This window comes from Nelumbo nucifera, chromosome 2 (genome assembly GCF_055504915.1).
Source record: "Nelumbo nucifera cultivar China Antique chromosome 2, China Antique-T2T, whole genome shotgun sequence".
Lineage (NCBI taxonomy): Eukaryota > Viridiplantae > Streptophyta > Magnoliopsida > Proteales > Nelumbonaceae > Nelumbo > Nelumbo nucifera.
The window spans coordinates 17,260,712-17,285,441 of record NC_142650.1 but is presented as its reverse complement, the minus strand read 5'-3'; the positions used below and the strand labels follow the sequence as shown (position 1 = coordinate 17,285,441).

Sequence of the window (24,730 nt, the reverse complement as noted above, 5' to 3'; positions counted from 1 at the left end):
TTTTCGATACTACATTTATAATTGCCATGATTATTGGAACTATATTTATGGGTTCGGGGTATGACCCCAAATGGCAATAAGCATGTTCAAGGCGGGAATCGTGCTCCCTATTCCCGACCCTGAGTTTTAAATTAATACCCGTCCTTGAGCCTGGTCCTCATTAGGGAAGAATATTTAGCCTCCACCCTTGGTCCCCCGACAAAGGTGGGTTCCCTATTGGGGACCCAAATCCCCAAATTTTTTAATTAAAAGTTTGTTTTGAGAAAAAAAATATTTATTTAAAATAAAGGAAAAGTTAGAATGCAAATAATATTTTAAATATAGCTTGATATATATAATATAAATAATATTATCAAATAACATAAATAATAATATATACTTAATATAATACACATATATATAATTAGTGTCAAGGAGGGGTGTGGATTTCACTTCCCATCCCTATTTGGTCGAGAGGCCAGTACTGAGCGGGGATGGGGAAAATTGTCATCCCTACCCCCGGGTTGTATAGCTCGATAGAGCACTATGTTTTAAGCTCTATAAATCCTAACATCATTTTCCTTTGCATCACAGGGGCCCACTAGTGTATATATATATTCTTCCCAAACTAATTCTAAGGAAATGGATGGTTAGTATCTCTTAAATGATATTTGATGCAATACAATTTCCTATGCCAATGAAAAAATGCCATGTGGCATGCCTTGAAGGGCATTCTCAGCAATTCATAGGCCTGGAGGGGGCATCTCAATAATTTCCATTGAACAGTTAAAGGGAGATCGGCTTTAGTCAATGCAAGGCCTCTTTGAACACTGTTCAAACAGCCTTTACAGCCTTGCATGGGCTATCCTAACTATAGTAAGATAAAAGAAGAAGGAATTCGGATTCTATTAGGGCAAATTGGTGCTAGCACCCTTTGAGAAGTCCCTTGCAACTTTGCATTGGAAATATCTCCTATAAAATAAATCACATAACTATGGAGATATTTCCAACGCAAAGGCTGTTGAAACGGGCTTTGCCCTTACTGAAGCCAGACTCAAGAAGAAGGCACAACTCTCATGCACTTCCACTAGATTCACTCTTGCACTCTTCCCCACCTTGGCACACCTCGTTTATCTCTCACTTACCTCAATTAATTTCTTGTCGGAGTGACCACCCTTAGACTATTCCCCTGCGGCCTCTACTAACTTTTTGTACTCATATGTGGGACCCACCCTAATCTTCAGCATTGTTTTCCAACTTTACCATCATTGCAAAATTTGAAAAAAAAAAAAAAAAAACAGTAGTCATTGGAGTGTTAATAACATTTTTCATTAAAACATAAAAATAGAAGTGTTAAACACGATTTTTTAGGATAAATCTATATTGGAAAAGGTAAAAAGTATAATATTGGAAGAGCTTTGACTAATAACACCCCCCCTCCTCCATGAATGATGATGAATGCCACATGATTGCTTACCACCTTTATATGACTAATTACCCCTTCCTCCAAAACACGATTGCTTACCACCTTTGTTTCGAGAAATCACAAAGGTGAATTAGTCTTGTAAGAACAAAGCCTTAAAACCCTAAGATCACATATGTTTAGAGTTGGACTATAATTTGCTTCTGATATGAACCTAAATTATATTTGGCTTAAAGGAGATGTTCAAAAGGTTGTTTCTATCCTGGATACTAATTGCATGAGCCTTTTGCAATTACCGCTGATTGCAGGAGCCTTTTGCAACAATTTCAAGTTGCCAATATCTCCTTTTTAGGACGTACAAGTCATAGAGTTGCCTGCGCTCTTGATAAATTTGGTTAATTTGTTTATCCAAATAAATAATCAACATTTATGTTTAACAACTGTAATTAAAAATTAAAAGAAATAATATTTAAAATTAGTATTTTATAAACAAATGGAATAAATAATCTGTCAATTCTATATTTACATCAAAAGATTTTAATCTCAATAAATTTATACAAATAAAATATTAATAATAGAATAATTATCTTACTACTTAAAATTTATATATTTGCACATGATATATATCTTACGAATTTTATATAGTTTTATAATTATTAATTAATATTTTAATTTAGATTTTAGATTAAATGACAATATATTTATTATTTACAAAAAAATAAAAAAATTGTTTACAAAATATTCAAGAATATAATATTAAATTGAAATGATCAAATCCACTAATTTACATTTATTTGAAAAATGATTTTTAATTTCAAAAAATTTATAGAAATAAAAATGTTAATAATGAAATAATTATTTAATAATTAAAATTTATGAATTTGCATATGATATATATCTTAGAAATTTTAATAGGTTTGATATATTTTAAGTTAAAGTTGTATATTTTTTTATAAATTATTAAATGATAATTTAATTTATATTTGAGAATTTAGTATTTGGTTAACTTTTTTGTCATAGGTCCATCTTGAACTCTTAATTAATACATTGTATGATATCTATGTGTTCTATTATATTAAATATAATATATTTTTTATGTACACCATATATATTTATACATTATTTATGGTTATTTGACCATAAATTTAGTGTTATTAATGTATTTATAAAATTTGTATATATTTCCCTAGTGTAATCCAAGTGTTTCTATATTTTTCATACATAAGGGGAGTCATGCCCCCCCCCTCCCCTATGCCTCCAAAATTCCTATAAAATCTATTTAAGTTCCACTTATATTAGCTCCCTTACCCATATTTTCTAGCTTTTGACCCCCTATCCAAGTTTTCTAGGTTTTGGCCCCTCAATAAAGTATATGTTTGGTTTCGATTATGTTTATTGAGTAAACGTTTATTGGCGGTGCCGCATAAGTGCCACATCAACAAATGCCTCATTAAATGCATTTGTATGTATCGAAGTTTGCAAACGTTTTAAGAAGCTTCATTTTGGAGCTTCCTAAAATAGATAGACATTTATTAGCATTTTACTGATGTAGTGCCTAATAGTGCTTATATATCATAAATTCCCTCATTAAATATGTTTCCCGGCTTTGCAATCACACAAGTACGGAACATTTAATGAATAAACGTAAACCAAATCAAACACCCTGAAAATATCCTACCTCTGCTCTAAATACGATACCAGATACATGGTTTAATTTTTATCTGAGCGATGATTTAAAGGATTAATCTACCTATAGGCATCTTTAAAAAAACTATTTTAATTGCTAAAATGACTAAATTAAATATAATGATAATGTCTATGCTAGTGATGAAAGGTCTGGATCCGCCATGTTCAAACCATCACCATCATACAATCGGGATTTGATACTCACACACCACACCTTACACCGACCTCACTGCCCCATCTCACAGTGTATTGACCCATGAATAGGGCTGATCATTTCAGACTGGCTCGATCAGACTGGATTTTGTGTTCAGGCCCGGGCCTATATCAGACTTGCAAATTTTAGAATCAGGTTTGTGCTTGATACTTTAAGTTCAGCCCGTATATATTTAAACTTATATTTTTTGAAGGTAAATTTACATATTTTATATATAATGTATATATACATTAACATATTATTTTACATTATACTATATTTTATATATAAATATTATAACATCATATGTAATATTTTATATTATATAATGTATAAAATAAATTTATATACATATCATGTCATTTAATATATAGATATATAATGTTTTATATATGAATGATATTGACCTCGAATCAGATCCAGCCTGACCTGGGCCTATAGACCTGGGCCAGGACTTATGTAATTTCGAGTCGGACTAAATCAGACCTAAACTATAAACCTTATCATAACTGCAAAGCCCGGCGCGGCCCGGCCCATTATCACCCTTACGGCCATTGTATACCAATAAAAATTACGGGAGATGTTCTCGATGGGCGGGTTGGACGCGTTGTGAGGAGTGATTAATGAAGAGCAGATCCGGGCTGGGGTAGGAGTAGCGTTCTCATTGAAAAAAACCCCTTGAAAATATCAGCTGACGTAAGTAGAATCTTGGTGGAATATGTCGATTTGTGTGGTTCCGACGGACCAGGAGTGGGGGCCAATTAAAAGAGTGACGTGGACAGATGCCATTCTGCAAACATTTGCCGTCGGATCTAAAATCCCCACAAAAGCGTAATTAATGAACTCTTTCAAGTCCGCAGGGTCTCCACATGATATATATGTAATGTACCCTGACCGGCGTATCTTGATCTTCATTCTTCAATTGCAGCGACGTTTGAGGTGATTTCTCATAACCGCCTCTTGCTTCTTTCTAACTATTATAGCGCTTAATCTGATTTCTTGTTCGGCGTTCTTTTCTGATCGATTTGTCTACGCCTTCCCAGTAGTATAGTTAGGGTTCTTGGTCGATCTCTTGTTCGATTTCAGTAATTTTAGGTTCCTACAGAGTGGATCCCCATTTCTGGCACAACGGTCAAGGATCCGGATCCTGGGACGTTTATATAATTGCAATTAGATTTATTAATTTTGGGAGATTCATAATGGTTTACTCAAAAAAGGAGAAATTTGCTGACGATGAAAAAACCGATGGTTCAGATAACGAAATTCAATCTACAGATGACATGTTTGATGAACAATCATCTGGTGTTTCCTCGATGGAGAACGAAATCTCTTGCGGTGGATCTACCGGACCTTCGAGCACAACGCAGGAGAGTGGTAGATGCTCTGGACGTGGGAGCGGGTTCACGGAGAGGCTTAGGGGTATGTTTGGAGATGAAGGTGATGGAGATCTGTTGCTTCAGCAAAGCGATCGTGAGCAAAGCGTATTACAGTGGCTTCAAGCCCTGGATTTTCAGGTTAGTGGGGCGTGCCGTGCCGATGAAAGGTTGAAGCCGTTGCTCAAGCTGAATGCCTCGAGCGGTATCGCTGAAGATCGCTTGCTGGCTCATCTGAATCAGGTCCGTTACAATTTTCTCGTATGCCTGGGGCCTATATTATAATAAAGACTATGGCGACCATTTATAAGGAAACGATAACTGTATACAAATTATTAATATTATTCTCCTGCTAAATTTTTTGCTCCTTGATTCGTAAACAGCACTTTGAGGCATCGGAGGTTGGTATGTTAGCGAGGTGCTTGTGTATTCCTCTTGTTTCCATTCGCGTTGGAAAGGTCATCAAACAAGTGAATCTTCTGTGCCCAACTGCTACAAGGTAGTTGAAATTACCTGTTCGTACGCATGTACGCTTGTCGCTTTTTTTTTTTTTTTTAATTTTTTTCACATCGATTTCATTCATTGATATGCACAATGTACTTTTGTTTCCATTCACATCTTCATTCTGTTCTGTGCAAAAATTTTCCGATGGAATCAAGGTACGATGCAAAATGATTGATGTCTCTCAAAGCATTGTTCTTGATCTATCATATTTAATTAATTGTTTTAAATACTATTGTAAGATTAGTTACATGCAGTCAGGCATTGAAATGACCTGTCATGGTTCTCTAGAGAACGTCTAGTATTTCGTTTGCTGGTGTTTCTTCTCTGCTCATGGTGTTCTACTCTTTCATTGTCCTTATTGATGTAACAGATGGATGTGTGGGAGGACAAATACTCAATTGTTCAGAATGCTGATGCCTTTTTATCTGGAAGTTGATTGCAAGTTAGCTGTTAAATTCTATTTTTCATAGCTTGTTTCAAGTTTCATTTATTATTATTTTTCTTTGTGTGACCATTATCTCTGCCTTCATAAATGGATGTTACTTTGTACCTTCTTTATATTTATTAAAGAAATCATCATTTTCACTTGTTATGCTTGTGTGGACATTTTTTTCATTGTTGTTGGCAGATGCATGAGGTGGAAGAGTAGAATATGGTATTTTTCTGTATAGGAATTTTGTGTTTTCTTTTTTTTGTAATTATGGGTGTGGGGGGAGTTGTTTACGCCTCTAGGAGTTTTTGATGAAATATTATTCACTTAACGTGTTGCTATATTATTACAACGTTATTGACTTGAATATACGATTATTAATTAATAACAGAGTTGCCAGATCTATTGCAAAAAAAGGGGATAAAAAACTTAAACCCCTGCTATATTTCTTTTTGACAGCATCATTTATGCCTTTCTGGTCCTCCTGAGATGTTCTCTGGATCAGGGGCATTGTTTATTCTCTATCACAGGACTTGCTTTAGGGTGCAAATATTGTATTTCCTTTATATGCATTGGCCATTTGTATGGGGATATTCTTGTAACCAGTATTTCTGCTGCAATTTGAATGTTCTGTTCTGAAACCACTCTTAAATGGGAGGCACTATGGAGACTGGTGCTAATTGTTTATCCCTTTGATTGGCTTTGCTGGTAAATAATTCACTAACCATTTGTTCCCTTTGTCTTTGCTAGATAATAAAATTTTCTCAACAATTTCATGGCACTGCACTCTGAAGTTTTTTTTGGTAGTATTAATGGGGTTCAAATCATTCATAAAAAAAATGGGGTTCAAATCGTTCCTTTGTGTTAGTAACTTTCTTGACTACTTGTGTATTCTGTTCTTCTTTTCCAAGTTGGTTTTGTCTATACGGTTGTGAATGAAATTGGAGTTCATCAATCCTTTTATTATCACCACTCTTAACTTGTGTTTTTTGTTGTTCTTTTTCCAATTTGATTTAATCTGCTGTTGCACTTGATCTTTTAATGCTTGATTTAATATTATGTGTATGAGTTGGCTATATTTTGGCTTGTTCTTTCTTTTCAATATTTTACTTGAATTGGTATTTCATTACTGTAGAAGGCGACTTTATTTGATTGGAACTTTGTCCACCACTATAAAGTTCATTACCTAATATAGCATGGCTGGAAAATGTGTCCTGTATTTGTTGATAATTACCAGAAACTGCAGGATTCTATGTTTCAGCTTATTAATGGTGACAATGTTCATCCTTCCAAATAAAGATATCTTTTGATTTGTAGGTAAAAGTGGGCGTTTGTGATGTTCTATTATGGTCTCTGAAATAAGAGGAAGTGAAGGTAGTTTCAAGTCCCTATATTATATGGTTCCCTTCTTACTTACAGATCCCATATTTCTTATGGTGTTAACAGAGTCAAACTTGTTTTATTTTAATTGGAAGTTGAAAGTGATATTTTGGTGTTAGTTGAGGTTTAGAAACCTTGAGGTACTAATGTTTATATAATAGCTTGTATGCTCTTGCCTGTTTGTACATTTTTTTTATCAGTATTGCCTGTTTGTACATTTGGAAACCTTCAGCTTCTAATTTTTATGTAATAGCTTGTAAGCTGTTTGTCTACCATTATTTGATGTTCGAGTGTTGATATACCTACTTATTTTTCCATTGCCACTTTGCACATATACCTACTTATTTTTCCATTGCCACTTTGCACATGTATTTGATCATCTCTTTTTTGTTTTTTTTTTAATGAAATAAAGTTCACAAATTCTGTCTTTACAGATTTTGAATTTGCACATGTGTACTGACTGAGGCCTATTCAGTGTTTATTGTTATACGTTTATAAGATGTGTTGTTAATACATTATTGTTTCATTTGAATTGAGTTAATGGTGCTGCTGCGAATGAAGAATTGTGCTAAGCCTGTCAATGTTGCTAATCTACTGAACATGAACAAGAAAATAGTTGCAACCCCACTTCCCCCATGAAGAAGAAGACAATATTCCCCCTTCTGCCCTCTCTCTGTCAAACCGGTTCCGAGATACAGTTACTGTGTCCCAACCAAGTAGAAGTAGAGGGAGTTTCTGATGGGTTGGAATTCAAAAAATTAAATTTTGCTACAATAGTTTTGTTTTCACAGATAAATCCTGGTCAATCAGGATCAGAGTTGATCTCCTGAAGGTTTTGCAAACTTAATAACAATTGTTATCAAGTTGAAATAGTGCCAGTTCCAGATAAATGAAATTTAAAGTAACTATGGTATTATAACATTTCGCATTGACAAGTTTGCTAATCTCCTGAAATGGAATTGAAGTTGCTATTCCTGTTGCTGAACCCATTCTTTTAAGTGGGATGGCTCTATACTGTTTTAATTAGTTAATTATAACCTCCCAATTAAATGGCATCAGCTAATAATTCAAAGTAAATTGTTATCTCAAGCTGCAAACCTTTCTCTCAATAGGTGGTTTTGTAGAATTTTGTTTAGTATGCATTGGATCCATTCTTGAAGTCAGATTTTATAGTTTTCAGTTTATTATTTACTTGTGGTAGTTGGAAATGATTATGATTTGATATAACACAGAACTAGAACAACCAAATTCAGGGATCTATTAATTATAAAAAGGTTTCTCTTTTTAAAGTTGCAGGAGGTTGGTTCTTTGAGAGAAGTGATCTGTTACAAGTTGAAGGGTTTAGAACAATTAGAGGCAGACCAAAAGGGACATGGTTTGAAGTGATGAGAAATGACTTCAGGGCCCATAACTTAACAATGCATATGGCACCAAACAGAACAGAATGATGGAACAAGATTTATGTAGCTGATCCATATACCTAGGACAAGGCTTAGCTGAGTTGAGTATTTTGACCTTTAGTGTTATTTAGATTGCATTAGAATATAAGTCAGACTTCTGGTGTAATTTTTATACAGAGGTGGCTGTATGTCTTGTCCAACCCTAGCATCTTTATGAAACCTGTGTAGACATGTGGTCTAGCATGTGCATCTCTGAAACTTTTATCTGATCCATATCAATGTCTTATTGGCAGCAGACATGTTTATGGCACTCGAGTTAATTCAAAGATTTTGTAATTTTGTCTTCTGTCAAATTTAAAGCTTGTGTGGAGCTTCAAGGCTGTGCTCTTCCTACTCTGCTTAGAAATTTGTCTCTGTGTAGTCCCTTGGCCTTCTAGAAAGTCAAAGTGGGTTACTAATAAGGCTAATATTGTATTTTCCTTGACAAAACGTTAGCTGCCTTGGTTGAATAAGAAAGACCCTTCAATAGTTCTTATTCTATTCCTTGAAGACTTGAATGATTGAACGCCAACATAACCTTAAGTTGGAATAGAGTTATGATGGGAGTATGGGCACTCTTGTTCCCTAATGACCAAAATACAGAAAGAAAAATGTGGATAGCAAATAAGAATCTTCAGTTGTACAAATGGAGTCTGGATAATTTGCGTCAGTATTTGGGACCTTTAATGTATGAGCAACTTTTACCAATAGGGAAAAGAAAAAAGTACAAGCAGTTTCGAAAAAGATAACTGTGGAAGTGGGAAAAATACGTTGCTCTAGTAGAAGTTGCATATATTATTGAGCCCATTTGGTTGTGGAGAAACAAGGAGGAACCAAAATTTTAACCTTAACTTTCACACTGATTTGATTGAACGTGTATCCTAATGAATCTTGAACCTGCAAAACTTTATTTGAATTTTAAGGGATAATTGAATCTCCAACAAGCAGTGGGAACATAATGATGAATTTACTACTATCACAAGATATAATTATGTACTTCACTGGATTTCTGTGTTCAATTATCTGTTGGATTTTAGAGTGCTGTTTTGATCTTGTTTTTAATGCTTATCATTGTGTCATTACTCCTTTTGTTCTCTATCTGATGCTTTCAAATTTCATTTTTCTGTTTTATGTTGGTACAGGGGAAATCTGAACCTCACACTATTGCCTACATCTGATCTACGCATATCATTCATTGGGGATGATGGCTGCACGGAAAGACTGGCCACATTGAGGGACAATTCTGAAAGCATGGCAGTTGTAATTGAAGAAATACCAGCTGATAATTCTGGTCGTTCTTTTCTTATAAGGCTCCCAGGTTCTCAAGTCTTGTATTTCTGGTGTGCTGAAAAGTCAAAGCTCCTTGGCATTGAGTTACTTGCAAAGGTACATAGAATTTCCTGGGTTGGGCATGCACCACTCCCCAGATTCTGTAAATGGGGCAACCCTATTTGTTTATAAAAATGAGAATCAATACATGGGGTTACTTCTGTCTTTGCACAAAGTAGTTTTTCCACTATTAATTAGGAAATTGTTTTGTAGATAGAGGGGGGTAAGGGGTAAAACTCCTAGTTTAGCCCTGAAATGTTCAAATCCATATTTATATTGCCAGAATGCAAATTTTCATATTGTGCATGCCTTATTTTAATTTCCCCCCCTTTCCCTACTTTGTACAGATGAAAGATTTACTCAGGAAGAAGCCTACTCTAGCTCAGCTAACTGGAATCAGCGACTCACGCCTTGACTGCTTTGCAACTCACCTCCGTGCTTATCTTCTTGGATCGAATGTGAGCAACACACAAGCAAATTCATCTGTCTCTTCACCCTCTTCAGTTGATACTGCATCTCATCCTTTGGAGTGTGAGCAGAACAATCAATGTTCATCTGCATCATCGAAGCCTATCCGTACCCGGCATAATGGTGGTTCAGCAGCCAAAGCACATGCCCCCTATCAAGTCTGCCTCAGTCCACGATCAAATTCTTTCAAAGACGGGATACAGAGAAGCCAGTCCCTCACAAGAACCGGGGCCAAAGATAAGTTGAGGTGGCGTGGAGACGGTCACGTTTTAACCAATGATAACATGCCTGTTGCTTCAACTTCTATAACGGAAGCATCTAGTGCAAGCCAAACAGAAAATGAGAAACCTCATGAGCTTGGTGGGTCTTGCCCTTTGTTGCCATTGAGCTTTTTGGAATCACTAGGAAATTCTGTTTCTCCACCAACCTCAAATCTGCTTTCGTTTAGGTTTCCCTCGTCAGAAATTTCAGCTTCAAGTGGTTCTTTTTTCTCCCCGTACTACTGTTGGTGCCCTCCTTGTGTATCAACCTTACAAAATTCAGTGACATCACCCCAACTGCCCATCTTACCAACTGAATCTGTGTCTCTGCCACCACTGTCGTCTTTTTCCTCAGTTACAAGGTTGCCGAGCTCGGTGGCCTCATCAAAGCCATCTATAAATTTATCTGATGTTCCTTCATTGGATTTTCCAGCCTTCGTGCCAGACCCAGTAGTTAGGATACCGTTACCAGTCTCCTCTTTTATAAACGTCCCAAGCTCGCAGCAAGTTCCTACTTTTACACCCTTGATGTGTGACCCCATTGTACACATTCCAGTGATCGATGTTTGCTCCTCTGGCCAAGGGTACCTGGTAAGCGCAGGCCCTGCTATTTCAACAACCATTCCTCCTTTACATCCCAAACTTGTAAACCCGTTAATCCCAGAAACCGAGTCGGTAGTAGAGAAGGGTGCAAGGGAGACTCTGCGGTTGCTCATCAGTTCGACGCAGACCAACCCACAGCTGATGAATGTGCTGCCTGCTGCTTTGACTAGCGCTGATGATAAGTGCACCATGCTTGTGGCAGGAAGTCGGGGTCTTTACAGTGGGGATGTTGATGTTGTTGCAAAAGGGATTGCGGCCGTGGGGTTAGTTCCTCTGCCAGGTAGAGGTAATGGTGCTAAAAGATATGGGCGTGATGGTGATGATACAGAGAATCGACCAGGGCAAACTGGAAGTTTAGAAGACTCTTTTGATGGCAAAGAGGGTTCTCTCTGATCGAATTCAAGGTTGTCCAAGACTAATTAGCTTGTTAGGAGTAAGATTTTTTGTACAATTTTTGTTTTTTTGAAGCCTCTGCAGATAATTCCACGTTACGGGGGAAATTGTAGATATGTAGCTGTATCCAAACATTTTAAAGTGCATTTAATTGAAGATCCGGCCATTTCTGGGGCTGTGTTTTTTCTTCTACATCTTGTATTCTTCATTTTCGTTGGAAATCCTCTCTCTACAGAATCCTATAAAGCAGTTTCTATCTCGTGAACATCCAGGAAAAAGCATTTTACCAATTTATCACTCGTCTTTAGAAATTACATTTGCAAGTTTTCTTCTCATTATTCATCATTTGCAACATTAAAGGGATAGCCTCCATGGGCCCAACCTAAGCCTACTTCAACCAAAGCTTTTTTGAACAAGTTAGAGTTGAGTTTTTGAAATGAAAGCTGGGATTGGGCCAAAATACTCAGGCTTAATTTAAATTCAGGTTGGTATTTAGGGATGTCAATTTCCTCCGTAAAACCGGGGCCCTGCCCTGCCCCGAATGGAGTACAGGGCGGGGACGGGTTTTTGTATACAATTCCCCGAATCCGAAGGTAAATTAGTAAAATATCTCTAGATTTAATATTGATATTTAAAATATCTCTAAGTTCTCTAAATTTTTAAAATCCTAGGATCCCATAATTTTATTTTTGAATTACCCCTAAAGTATTATAGTCCAATTCTAAAATACCCCAAAATTCCAATGCCCTATGTATAAATTGTACATAAAATAGATAATTTTTAAGTAATTGCCTTGACACGGGGAAAATTTGGGGATTCCCCATCCCTGATGGGGAATGGATGCCCCGCCCCGCCACCAGGGACAAGGTGGGTACGGGGCAAGGTATCATGACTTTGAGGTATGGACGGGGAGGGGGTGCCCCGCCCTGTTGCCATTCTTATCGGTATTGAATTGAGGCATCAACATTTTATGATATACATATCTATATATTATCAATATATTCTATATATAAATTGGGCTACAAAGCTAAACACGCCCAAGTGAAGTCCAACCAAGATGTTGGGTTAAATTTTGGTTGGGCTCAGGTTGGTAAATTCAAGCTTAACCTTGAGTTGGGCCAAGCTTGAGCTCGGAATTTATAACTTAGGGTTGGGCTTGGGACTTGGGTTAAGACTCTCAACTCCATCGATCCACCCAAGTTGTACGTCCCCAAGAAAGAGCATTATGATATTTTTAATTGTATTATTTTCATATTTTATTGAATTCTTTTTACTTATGCTAAAATTTTATTTAGTATTAATTTTTACTATTTTTAAATGGATTATGGAGATTTAAATTAATAATAATTAAGTTCCAAACTTTTAATTTTATTAATTTTTTAATTGGGAAAATCTATGATACGGAAAAGATATGATATGGAAAGAGTTTTGACCAATCAAAACCCACCTATGAATTTTGATAAATCACACTTAATTCGCTACCATGTTTATGATTCCAATTTGTTGGTCAGTTATTTTTTAGATATCATATCTTTTCCATATCATAGTGGAACCCTTTTTAATTTTATCAATAAATTTGTAGTATCATTTTAAAATCCGTTTGATTCGCAGTTAGATAAGAAACAGAATCACCTATTCCCAATGCCTAGCTATTTGGTTTTAGGAAAAATCTATTATGCAAAAAAGTCATGATTTAGAAAGAGTTTTGACCAATCAAAACCCACGCATGAAATTTGATAAATAGCACCTCATTGGACCCAAGCCTGGCCCGGACCTGTATCGGACCCAAGTAATAGCTCTTTGTCATAAGGGCAAAACCTGGCCTGGCCTGGGCCAGCTCGGTCCATGATCACCCTACTCTTCTGCATTTTCTGATTGAAACTTTTGTCCTATCTCTGAGGTGGGATCCATCGACCGGTGGGTTCTACTACCCTATCATGTGCTTTAATGTAAGGTTTGGGCCTTCAGCAATTAAGTCTCTGATTTCAGCTCGAAACATTTACAACATTTTTTGATCGATCAAATGAGAAGCAAAGGATTTTATCTTCCTTAAAATTCTAAAACCTGAACATTTTCTGATCATGATCTAGTTTGGGGGGGGGGGGGTTAGAGGGAGAGAGAGAGACGATATTAGATATGAACGTTTGAAATCTTGTTATTATTGAATAAAATCTGCATGGTTGACAATCGATCAAATCATAAATAGTTGGTCGCCCAACATTTGGCGGTAGGTCAGCAGAGTGATCATTTTATTTATACTTGTCAGAGGCAACAATATGAGATGCAGTTTGATCAACGCAATACAAACAATTAGGTGAGCAAATAAACGATCCTTAGATTCAATATCCAACTTCCAACATTTTCTTTTTTTTTTTTTTTTTTAATTTTCACGATCAAGAGATCTTTTTGAGTTGGTTTTCAAGGTTGGGAATTTCGCTTCACATTTGCAACAGTTCTAGATGAGAAGGTGAACTACCAACTACTTTTTTTCCCTCGTTCCATCAAATTTACTTTTTGTTCTAATTCCAGGCTTGTTATGTTTTCTGAGTTTCTTGCTCTATAAAAAGCCAATACCAGTCGTAGTTGCTCATCCCACAACACTTAGTTCTTAACTTTCTTTTCTAGGTTGGTTGATAGCACATTTAGCCTTCAAACATGGCTTCTGCTTCCAGCAAATACTGCTTCGTTCTGGCTTTGATGTTTGCCTGGTCATCGTCAATCATCAATTTGTCCGTCGCGGCTCGCCATCTGTTGGATGTTTCACCACCGCCTGTGCCAACACTTCCCACAATTCCAACTCTGCCGAAGCCCGCATTGCCTCCATTGCCGGCAATTCCAGTCTTGCCTAAACCCACCACATTGCCACCATTGCCGACTACTCAGTTGCCTCCCCTTCCAACAGTCCCCACTCTACCCAAGCCCACGCTGCCACCCTTGCCGAGCACCCAAATACCTTCTTTCCCTAAACCCACATTGCCAGCACTTCCCAACATGCCCACAAGTCCAACAATTCCAAAGGTCACCTTGCCTCCACTGCCCACAATCCCAACCACCTTCCCAAAGACAATCCCTTTCTTCTCTCCACCACCTTCAACAACTAGCCCTTGAGATGTAAATAAGGTTATCCCTCTATCTAGTTATCTCGGGGAGGCCCCATACAATTTACATTGGTGCAGCTTATCTCTCTTTTTGGAGTCTGATTCTTGGGGCTCATAAATACCTGTTTTCTATCGAGTCTGGCTTATATACGTTACTTCCATCTGTTTGTATGTTTCTTATGTTTATGTGGTTAGTATTATTTCCTTTTTATACGTGTAATGCAGTGTGGAGAGTATTTTTTTCATTGTAGCATTTGTTGTTTGAGAATATAGTGATACACATTTCTATATTATTTGATCTACCTAAACTCTCTTGATCCTTTCTTTTTTTGTTTTCTTTTTTAAATTGTCCCCCTAAAATGCCAAAAAGAAAAAAAAAGAAAAAAACGGGAGTAATCAGGACAAGGGTATAAGTAGGGCTGTCAATAGACTGGATATTGGTTTAACCCAAGCCACTCCAATATAAGTTCATTATGGATGGACCAGGTCCAATCCAATCTGATGAATACTTTGGACCATTATGAACTGGTCCAAAATTTCAATGTCTGAGCCATCCAATCTGTTCAAATTGGTTCCATTTCAAACCTGGTTTGACACCCATACTCCTATCTTGTATCCATGGACCTGGTATTATGGTTCATTCTGACTCAGTCCAGTATAAATCCATTACAAATGAACCAGGTCCAATCCAAGCCACTAAATACTTCGGACCATTAAAGTTTGGAATGATCCAATTCAATACGTCTTATTGGAGTATCCAACCCATTCAAATTAATTTTGATTCGGACTGGTCTAACCCAAACCGGGTCCATTGACACCCCTGGGTGGGTGGCATGGCATTTCAACTAACTTGCACCTGTTCTCTATTTTGTCGCTTGATAGGGCTGACAACTTCGTTTAACTTGAAGAAAGGTAAAAACTTGGGAATTTAGCAAAATTTCGTTAGGAGAAGTCAGTGACTTAGCCACAAATTGGAAAAGGGTGCCTGGATTAGAGGATCTATCAGTCAAAGAAACGATCGAACAGAGAATTCAACTTAAAACAAAGGATCGTTTTCTTCTCTTTGTGTTCCCAAAATGGAAAATGACAGAAACTAAAGCGGTTGCAAACAATGAAACCAGAGATTTCTTTCTCCATCTCTTTAATCTCTGTATCTAGTATGTATGTCTTTATCTTCATTTGCAGTTTTTTATAGTAATAGAAAAATTCACATCCAAATGTAAGTTCTGTATTTTCTTGTTTTTATTTTTTCTGGATATCAGAAATTGCTCAAAGATTTGATTTTGATAACTTTTGGAAGTGGGAGATGGGAATGAATGATTTGAAAAGAGAACTTTGATTCTTCTTGTTTTATCTCCAATTTTGGATTCTTCTTATATTGTTTTTTTCTTAAAAAACATTGTTATATAATATAACGAAGATATATATGCCTCTAGATGCAATGGAGATGGTAGTTGTTATCAGAAATCTGATCTCGTCCATCTCAGCTTCTTGTAGATGGGTTCGGAATCATCCTTTGATTTTGGGTGTAGTTATATTTTTGTATTTTCTGTATAGATTTCTCCCATCTTTGTTTGGTTTTTTGCTTTCTTCTTCCCCTATTCTTGTCTGTACCGCTGTTCTTCTTGGAACCTTCTTCAATTTCGGAACTAACAACATCCCCAAAGATGAAGATGGAACGAACAGGACCAGTCAGGTTGGTTCTCTGAAGGGAGCTGGTGGAAAAGATCATAGCTCTTCTGCAGGAACTGATAAAGATAACAGGAGGGATTTCGAAGGCAAGACAGTAAGAAGGATTGATTTGAGCAAAAGAATTGCAGGAGACAAGGGCAGAAAAACGGTTTTCACATCAGTGCGAACTAATAGATCCATCATTTTCAGTGAAGAAAAGCCTAAAGATGTCAATAAGGAGGCGATCAAAGAAGAGAGAAACAATCAGGAGAAGGAAAGCAAGAGCCTCAAATTGGAGCCCACAGGTGAATTTTCTTTCGAATCGTCTCGAGATTCGTCTTCGAAACAGATGGAAGATCGTGTCGATGAGCTTGATCCACTTTCACGTTCCTTCGATGCCGCTTCTGAGAAATCCAGCGAAGATAGTACTGCATTGGAGGAGATTGAAAGCCAAGAAGAAACAGAAGATGCACAGAGGGCTCAAGAGGACGGAAGTAAAGCCGTAGAATGGACAGAGGATGACCAGAAGAATCTCATGGATCTGGGGACTTCCGAGCTGGAAAGAAACCAGCGGCTGGAGAATCTAATTGCGAAGCGAAGAGCAAGGAAACTGTTGAGAATGGAGGCTGAGAAGAATCTGATAGACTTCGACAGTAATGACCTTCCTGTCCAAATTCCTCCCATTTCAACAATAAGAACCAACCCTTTCGATCTTCCTTACTGCCCTAATGACACCACGGGCTTACCACCAATTCCTGGTTCTGCTCCTTCTGTACTATTACCATCTCAGAACCCTTTTGATCTTCCTTATGACCCGTTAGAAGAAAAACCCAATCTCATGGAGGACAACTTTCAGGAAGAATTCATGGCAGCTCAACCCAAGGACTTCTTCTTTTGCAGGCATGAGAGCTTTAGTTTGGGTCCTTCATTCCCACTCCCATGTGAACCTAGGCAAAACATGCGCGACCTTAAGTTCCCTCCCTTTTTTGTCCCCCAACGGATGCCACCAGAGAAGGCGACACACTTTCCCCCATTCCCAGGGCAATCTTTGGGTGCACGGTCTGCACCTGATTCCTCCGGTGAAGAAAGCCAATCTTCAGAAGAAGAAGCTGATTCTATAGAGATTAATGATCAAGCATCTAAGACAGATAATCTGGGTATGAGCTCGCCACAAATAACCAAAGAAAATATAAAGCCAACCATAGGTGGCGTTGCAGAGGAATCCAGCAATTCCATGCAACCATCGCTCAGGGACTCTTATCACATGGGGCTGCAGGTCGCAGACGAAGTGTACGACAGTCGAGTAAATGAGCAGCCTGTATACGATTCGAGCCCATCAGCGACCGAGAAAATGACCATAGAAGAAGCTTTGCTTAACGTGAAGAAGAGAGGACACGAACATCATACCCAATCCATAGCTTCTGATTTGCAGGTAGAGGTATCAGAAGTGGGCTCTCCAATGTCAATCGTCTCGATGAGTGATGGGAAATCCTTACTGAACGAGAGAAGCATCCCCGATGACGACACCAGTTCCATCGATGAGCTTGCGTCGTGGTCTGCCTCTTCTCACCTACGCGATGTTGACGAAATTGAATCGAGATCCAAGGGAGTGTCAATGATCAGCGAGCGTGATGTTATAAAAGTTGGATTTATGGGGCTAAGCCGGAGCTCTAAAGATTTGACCATAGGCATCGCACCTTTGCCACCCCCGGCACCGGACGAGTTGGATTTTGAAGATGGCTCGGTCGATACGATTACTCCCCCTTCTCCCAATCCCATGACTGAAGCAGCAGCTAACGAAGGTTCCATGGACCATGAAAAAACACAGCCTCCCAAGGACAACTCCACAGTGCAACTCTCTCGTCATGCCGGTCCTGAGAAACAAAAGGTGAGTTATAGCTTCCAATTACACACATTAAATTCTAATACGGATCTTATTATTCTTACGTCTAGTTTGTTTAATAGATTCCAATCCAATCGCTAAAAAGCAAATTCTTTTTGCTAGTCAGTGAACCGGGTCGGGGTGAGTCCAGTTATACAAGTTTTTAAAAGCCGGGAACCGTTCTGGTCACTGGTTTCTGTGTCGAATGGTCCAATCGTCTGGTTCGATGGATGGCCCATTTTGACTTAAAAGATAAATAAAATAAAAATGGCCAAAACCATTGTCCATGCCAACGGTTTGACCACCTGGGTCAACGGGTCACTGACCAAATCGATAAATTTTGGCCCAGGAGTGATTTTGGGGTGAAACAGAACCAATTACCTGACTAGTTCCCAGGTCAATCGGTCTGACCATCTGGTCCAGTCCGGCTTATAAATCAGAGGAATTTTACAATAGGGTCATTTACTGCAACTCCCTGGATAGTTTCATAGATTTACTTAAACCTATCCTGTATCTTATCAGTTTTCATTTTATTTACTTAATCGACCTTTCATTAAGAAGTCTTTGTTTTAACATGATCACCTAAACTGGGTGGAAAATTGTTCAAGGGCATGAGACCATGATTGTTTATTCTAAAAGTACTCCTAACACTTCATACAAAAAAACAAAATTGACCAAATAGAATGCTTGCTCCTATTTTATTAGGGGCAAAAATGGTATTGTCATTTCATTTTCTTTTGGTTAAATTTATTCAAATGGAAATTAGGGTCAAAATTGTCATTTTCACTGTCATTTAGGCTGTGTTTGGTTTGAAGGAAAAAGTAGGGAAGGTAGAGAAACCTATACAAGAAAGGGAAAGGTAGGAAAACCTATTTCCTTTCCCTACTTTTTCCTTCAAATCAAACATATAACCTCAATGAAAGTTTGATTAAGTAAACCAATTGCAAACTATAGGAGTGTTTTTAATAAAATGCAAATTATAGGATAGGTTTTAATAGATCCATGAAACTATACGGGTGTTTTAGTAAATGATCCTTTAGAAATTAGAATATTATGTTAGTCCACTTGGTTCTCCATAACCATAACCAATACATGAAAAAGAATCTGTATCAGTGTATTATAGGTCATTCTATGAAGACCCATGAATTTTGCCTTTCTAAGTGATTTCCTGAGAAGCATGTATCCTCTGTAAATATGCACAAACTTAGATTATTTGTTTCTCTCTCTACATAAGGCTTTGCCTCTTCTATGATGTTCTGGATCAGGATGGCCCAAGGCGAAATAATCCTTCATGAGCAAGGAGTTGGCCACTTACGAGCTACACATTTTTCTTTCCTCTTCTGAGTTCGGACTAGTTAATTTGTTTTTACATTTTACTGTACGCAGGTAAACGAGAGACCAACACTCATAAACACTGATGTAAAGCAGGAAGAATCCGTCCTCCCCAGATCCAGTGAAGATGGTATAGTTCACAAGAACACAAACGAGTCAGTGGTCAAGGAAACGGAGAAGGATGGTTCAAAGTCCACCAAAGCTATTGAAGACGATTCTGATAATAAGAATGTAAAACCAGCAGAGCCAAAGGAAGGCGATATCAGGCATGAAGCAGAAGTGAAGAAACCTGTCACTGAAGCTACTCTCAAAGAGACAACACCGAAAGAAGAAGCAGCTGGGCCTGCCATGTCTCAATTGCTCAAAGAACAAAATCTTACGAGGACTGGTTCCGAGCCACGAGTTCCTTGAGGAAAAAAATCTGCAAGAAAATTGTTTTGAACCTTATATAAGGAAGATCCCTAATGGCGTGCAGACCGTTGAAAAGCAACGAGGTCAAAGTAGAAATGGAACTTGTCTAACCGTTTATCTAATATAATCAATCTCCCAAATATATATTTTTGTAATAGATGCGTGAAGAATCTACATGCCAAACTCGATGTTGTTCATTCATTGGAGTCTAGGAAGAGGTTGCCGAGGACATGGTAAAATTGTAAGAATTCAATTGTTGCTTCACACACTCAAGTGTGCAGTAATGATGCAATTCATTTTGTATTTATTTTTCCAAAGCTTGTTCTAGATTATTGTCCCAGTTTAACCTCCAGAATTCATGTTGATGTTGAACTAACCAGATTGGCATATGCTTCGCTATAAGAAAGAATCCAAGAACTGGGGAGAGTATAAATTTACCCTGTATATATCCATACTACGGACAACATTCAGGCTCCATTTGTTTGATATACAATTTAATTTACAAGTAAAACTTAAAATAAATAGAGATCAGAATTTGCATTACTCATTTGCACTCCCATGCTTTTCCACCAGTATAAATGAAATTGCATGGCAAACAAACTAGAACTTGTGTGTGTGTGTGTTTTTATGAGAATATGCAACTCAAGACAGATACTTCAAAAACCAAAAAGCAGAAACTAAACAAACTAGATCTTGTGTTTTTTTTTTTTTTTTTTTTTGAGAATATGCAACTCAAGACAGATTCTTCAAAAACCAAAAAGCAGAAACTCAATACAATGGTCAGTCATAGACTCATAGTTTCTCAATCACCGAGCGAGGAAAGATCCTCTGATTTGATTTTAGTTTTTTTATTGGCAGAATTACAACAAGAGTCTATAAACATTCAAGAAAACACCAAACATCAGTAACGAATTAAATAACTTCGCAACACAATACCAGTCTCTCCCACCAAAGCAAGATTGCACCTGGCAGCCCTTATCCATCCTTGTGTCAAGAAATTGGTGAAGCTTCAAAAAGTCTATCAACTCAAACTCGGAATCATGAAACATACCTTGCATGGTTCTGAATTAAAAATCAATATCACCCTACTTCACATGACCTCATCTTGAATCTTTTGAACCCTTTTTGATGATTATTAACGATATTCCATGATCGTAAACATCATCCAATCCAAGGCCAATCAAAGCCTGAGCTCACATTTGGATAATGTGTATCAATGGCCCAATGCCAGTTTGCACATCCAAGGCGTGAGATAACAAATATACGCGGCCAAGGCTTGCCATTTGACACATGGAATAAAGCTGGGCAAAATAAAAGCTACTCAGCCAACCAGAAACAAACAGTGGACTACTACTACCAAATAGTTTACAATATATCTCTGAAAATTCTGTTCATTATCAGATAACACGGAACCAAAATTGACAACTAATTGACATTTACTTTGATTACTTTACCTTCTTCTAACTGTAACAAAATGGTGCATAATGTTGTGGAACTGGCAAATACTATTTGTTCATATCTAATTCACAAATCACAAGTACCCTGCAAGATTTGTCTCACTTCTTGGTTTTTTTAGTTCCCCTGCAAAAAGACCCAAGTTCTCAGTCAAATTCATTTTCCTCACCCAATTGAGAAGAGCAATGCAAAGAGTTATTTACTCAGTCGGTTGAGGGGCGGGTGCTGCTACAGCTCTCTCTCCTGGACCCTGTAACACATATAGGGGAGCCATTACAACCTTATAATCCAAAGTTAGGATTAGAATATTGGATAGACAATCAAGAAAAGAAGAAATAAGAAAACATTTCTACAACTTCATATTGCAAATTTTCAATACGTTCACAAGTTATCTTGTTGAAAGACTCTTCCGGTCTTCCCTATTGTTAATGAATTTTAGATGCAATCATGAATTCAGTTCAGTCCGGTCATAGGCATTCAACTGCATGGTTCCATTTTCAACTACCGGTCCAGTGATTAGGAAAAACATCAAATGCTTTAATCTGAAAAATGGTTGAATTAATTGGCCAGGAGGCCTCCTAAGACTATTTTACAAATCAATGGTCCATTCCGTCCATAAAGAAATGCTTTTAACTGGATCACAAAATAAGTTGAAATTTCAGCAAATGTAACAAAAATGCTGAAAAAGAGTAGTAGATTTACTGCATTTCAACAAAATGATACGAATGTACCATAACATGACAAAAATCCCTTCCTGATAGTATTTGCAATTGATCTGGCAAGGCATATCTCACCTGGGCTAAACGCTCTTCTCTCCTAGCAAGCTTCCTCTCCCTGCTAGCCTTGTTCTTAGCCCGCTTTGCTTCAAACTGATCTGTCAGAATCTTCTCTCTTGCCTTCTCAGCTTTTGACTTGTGAATAGTCTCCATCAGCACTCTTTTGTTCTTAAAAACATTACCTTTGACCTTCATGTACATGTCATGGTACATGTGCTTGTCAATCTTCTTTGATTCTCTGTACTTGCGCAGCAGGCGTCTCAAGACCCGCATCCTCCTCATCCAGAGAACTTTAGTAGGCAGCCTTGCCTCCCTAGTACCTTTGCGCTTACCTGCAAACATTTTTTTTTTTGATAATTGAAATGTTCATTGATCAAAAAGATGTCTAATACAAGTATCCCTAGGAGAGGAGCAAGGTGCAGCCTCAAATTTGAAAGAGGTTATTATAACCAATCAATAAGGAAAAGACAGTAAGTTACAAAGCAGCCCAATACAGGTGTTCCCTGTTAACCCTTTGTTTGGCAAGAGAATCCGCCAGAAAATTTGCCAACTTTAGTACCCACTGGACTCTCATAGTCATATTCCTTGTTAGCCAAAACACTCTCTTAAGGATGTCCCTGAAGCACCAAACTACCGATTCCGGATCCCTCAACCACCCCACAATTACCTTAGAATCACCTTCAATCGGTAGCCTCTCAACACCAGTTTGATTTGCAAGCTAATCCCCTATAATGCAGCTAGCAATTCTGCCCTAGTCAGTCTCCTGAACCCACTGGGCCTGAGAATAAGGCTAAAAGAACAAGCACAATTTTTTCTCATCCCTATTCAATGTTTCAGGACTAACAGTAATGCTCAAAATGTCAACTAACTTTCCTTAAGGTTCATGAAATGCCCTTAAAAATGGCTGATCAAAGACAAAAGAGTGGCTCAAAATGGAAAAATAGAAAGTCAAGCATTAATTTACATCTCTTTCAAAATGATCAGTAATTTATTAGTCTCTACTTCATTAAACAAAGGGTGAAAAGTTATGTAGTTGAAAAACTAAACGTACATTTTTGCTCTTTTCATAAAAAAGAAAATAAAAAAAGGAAGCACTCTGCCCCTTTCAAATCAAAATAAATGTAACCTTAGTTTTTCTGACAAGTATATGACTAAATATTTTATCCAAGCCACTGATAATGCAAAAGTCCAAATCTTCTAATACAAATTCTCAAGTGAAAACTATCCGATTCTTCATCGAAGAAAAAAAAACCACGATAACATAGCCAACGGAAAGCATCATACCATATCCAGAGTGGCGTCCCTTCCTTTTGGCTTCCTTCATTCGGCGTGCACGAGACCGAGAGTGGATCTTTGTTGGCTTCCTTATTATGAAACCATCCTTCACCAGCTTTCTTATGTTTTGCCCTACAGTACAAAGTGAAATAAGCCCCAATGATGAGGATATTAAAATCAAGCACAACCATAAATCCAAAACTATAGCTTTATCTCAACAAAATGCAACAGAGACCTCGTCGACTGATGGACTGAAGCAAGATAAAGCTATAGCAGGAAAAATATATAGAATAAGCCAGGAAGAACAATATCACTCATAACCTGTTATTTAGCGTTGAAATGCATATAAACTCAAGATAGTTTCTTGATAAGGGAAGGCAATTGACATTTAGTAGGGTTTTAAGGGATGATCTAGAATATTAGTGAGGTCTTAAAGTTTACAACCACGAACTAGATCAGATTGTAATGCACCAAACTGCGCATCAATGAAGTTGAAACTCGACCAAATCACTACTGTATCAAAATGAATAACACCGCTTCTAGTAAGATCAACCAAAAGTATAAATCTTAAACCCCAAATCAGAAATTCAAACATCTAAACCCTACAATACCCAAATAAAAAAGATTAAAAAGGAAACAACGAAAAAAAAAATAAATCAAAATCACCAGCTTCAGTGAATCCAAAGAGACTCGCAGATGGATACGTACTATCTTGGATTCGGAGGTTCAAATTACCAGCAGAAAATAAAAGGGAAGTTGCAGAAAAGGGTAAAGAGATTCGTACTGGAATTGGCCATGTAGATCTCGTTGACTTCATTGGGGTCGAGCCACACCTTTCCTCTTCCGCACTTGAGAACGCTCGCAGCGAGCCGCTTCTGAAGCTTCAACGACACCATTGTTGCTCTCGGCTCTCCCTCCTGTTTCTCGCGCCGCTGAGACCGGGACCGGTGAATGAGAGATGGGTTTATACTTTATAGCATGAATTAACACTTGGTTGCTACTAACGCTTATTACGTTCTCTGCACACTCGCTTTTGTTACCATTGGATCACATCAATCTGAATGATTGATAGCGAGATCAACTAAAAGATGGGTCCATGTCACTTATCGATGGCTCGAAAATACACAAGTTACCCAAGGGTTTTATGAGTTAATAGTTCTATAGTAGACCTTAGGGGAAAACCATCAGATTGGAATATTTTAGTTCGAGAATGCTTGAATAAGTTTGATTTTGGACTCACGTACATCTCTGCATGGAAGATTGCAATCAAGTGGTTTTTTCAGAATGTCGTAAAAGTGACGCGCTTTATGTCTGCCCATAAAATGGATCCCGCCTGGGGCGGTGAAACTCAATGACTTGGGTCGGGTTGA

At 37.6% G+C, this 24,730-nt stretch overlaps 3 protein-coding genes across 6 annotated transcripts; 2 read left to right on the top strand and 1 right to left on the bottom strand.

Moving 5' to 3' along the window:
- The first annotated feature begins 4,093 nt into the window (after positions 1-4,093).
- On the top strand, positions 4,094-11,652 carry LOC104596991 (uncharacterized). Of its 2 annotated transcripts, XM_010258345.2 has the most exons (5): positions 4,094-4,220; positions 4,557-4,897; positions 5,038-5,153; positions 9,550-9,793; positions 10,084-11,652. In XM_010258345.2, exons 2-5 carry the CDS (start codon positions 4,562-4,564, stop codon positions 11,458-11,460), a joined length of 2,073 nt encoding a protein of 690 aa, XP_010256647.1. In that variant the 5' UTR covers positions 4,094-4,220; positions 4,557-4,561; the 3' UTR covers positions 11,461-11,652. The 2 variants fall into 2 exon arrangements, with proteins under 2 accessions (XP_010256647.1, XP_010256643.1); XM_010258341.3 differs by having other exon boundaries at positions 4,188-4,897.
- Positions 11,653-15,625: 3,973 nt separating this feature from the next.
- On the top strand, positions 15,626-20,171 carry LOC104596993 (uncharacterized). The gene is made up of 2 exons (XM_010258347.3): positions 15,626-18,117; positions 19,498-20,171. Exons 1-2 carry the CDS (start codon positions 15,985-15,987, stop codon positions 19,852-19,854), a joined length of 2,490 nt encoding a protein of 829 aa, XP_010256649.1. The 5' UTR covers positions 15,626-15,984; the 3' UTR covers positions 19,855-20,171.
- A 481-nt stretch (positions 20,172-20,652) lies between these two features.
- Positions 20,653-24,313, bottom strand: LOC104596992 (large ribosomal subunit protein eL19z-like). Of its 3 annotated transcripts, XR_735126.3 has the most exons (6): positions 24,145-24,313; positions 23,370-23,492; positions 22,104-22,417; positions 21,513-21,559; positions 21,309-21,435; positions 20,653-21,155 (listed from the first exon to the last, which is right to left on the bottom strand). XR_735126.3 is itself a non-coding variant. In XM_010258346.3 (5 exons), exons 1-5 carry the CDS (start codon positions 24,254-24,256, stop codon positions 21,411-21,413), a joined length of 621 nt encoding a protein of 206 aa, XP_010256648.1. In that variant the 5' UTR covers positions 24,257-24,313; the 3' UTR covers positions 21,173-21,410. The 3 variants fall into 3 exon arrangements, 2 of the variants coding, with proteins under 2 accessions (XP_010256648.1, XP_088755264.1); XM_010258346.3 differs by lacking the exon at positions 20,653-21,155 and having other exon boundaries at positions 21,173-21,435; XM_088899138.1 differs by lacking the exons at positions 20,653-21,155; positions 21,309-21,435; positions 21,513-21,559 and adding an exon at positions 21,797-21,942.
- Between the last annotated feature and the right edge of the window lie 417 nt (positions 24,314-24,730).

Bases quoted from the DNA above. Each gene is read 5' to 3' on its own strand.
- LOC104596992 (XM_088899138.1), bottom strand. From the start codon at position 24,256: ATGGTGTCGTTGAAGCTTCAGAAGCGGCTCGCTGCGAGCGTTCTCAAG. The intron at 23,493-24,144 runs GTACGAATCTCT...TTTGTACTGTAG, and splicing joins GATCTACATGGCCAATTCCA to GGCAAAACATAAGAAAGCTG. The intron at 22,418-23,369 runs GTATGATGCTTT...AAATGTTTGCAG, and splicing joins GGGACGCCACTCTGGATATG to GTAAGCGCAAAGGTACTAGG.
- LOC104596993 (XM_010258347.3), top strand. From the start codon at position 15,985: ATGCCTCTAGATGCAATGGAGATGGTAGTTGTTATCAGAAATCTGATC. The intron at 18,118-19,497 runs GTGAGTTATAGC...TACTGTACGCAG, and splicing joins CCGGTCCTGAGAAACAAAAG to GTAAACGAGAGACCAACACT.
- LOC104596991 (XM_010258341.3), top strand. From the start codon at position 4,481: ATGGTTTACTCAAAAAAGGAGAAATTTGCTGACGATGAAAAAACCGAT. The intron at 4,898-5,037 runs GTCCGTTACAAT...ATTCGTAAACAG, and splicing joins TGCTGGCTCATCTGAATCAG to CACTTTGAGGCATCGGAGGT. The intron at 5,154-9,549 runs GTAGTTGAAATT...ATGTTGGTACAG, and splicing joins CTGTGCCCAACTGCTACAAG to GGGAAATCTGAACCTCACAC.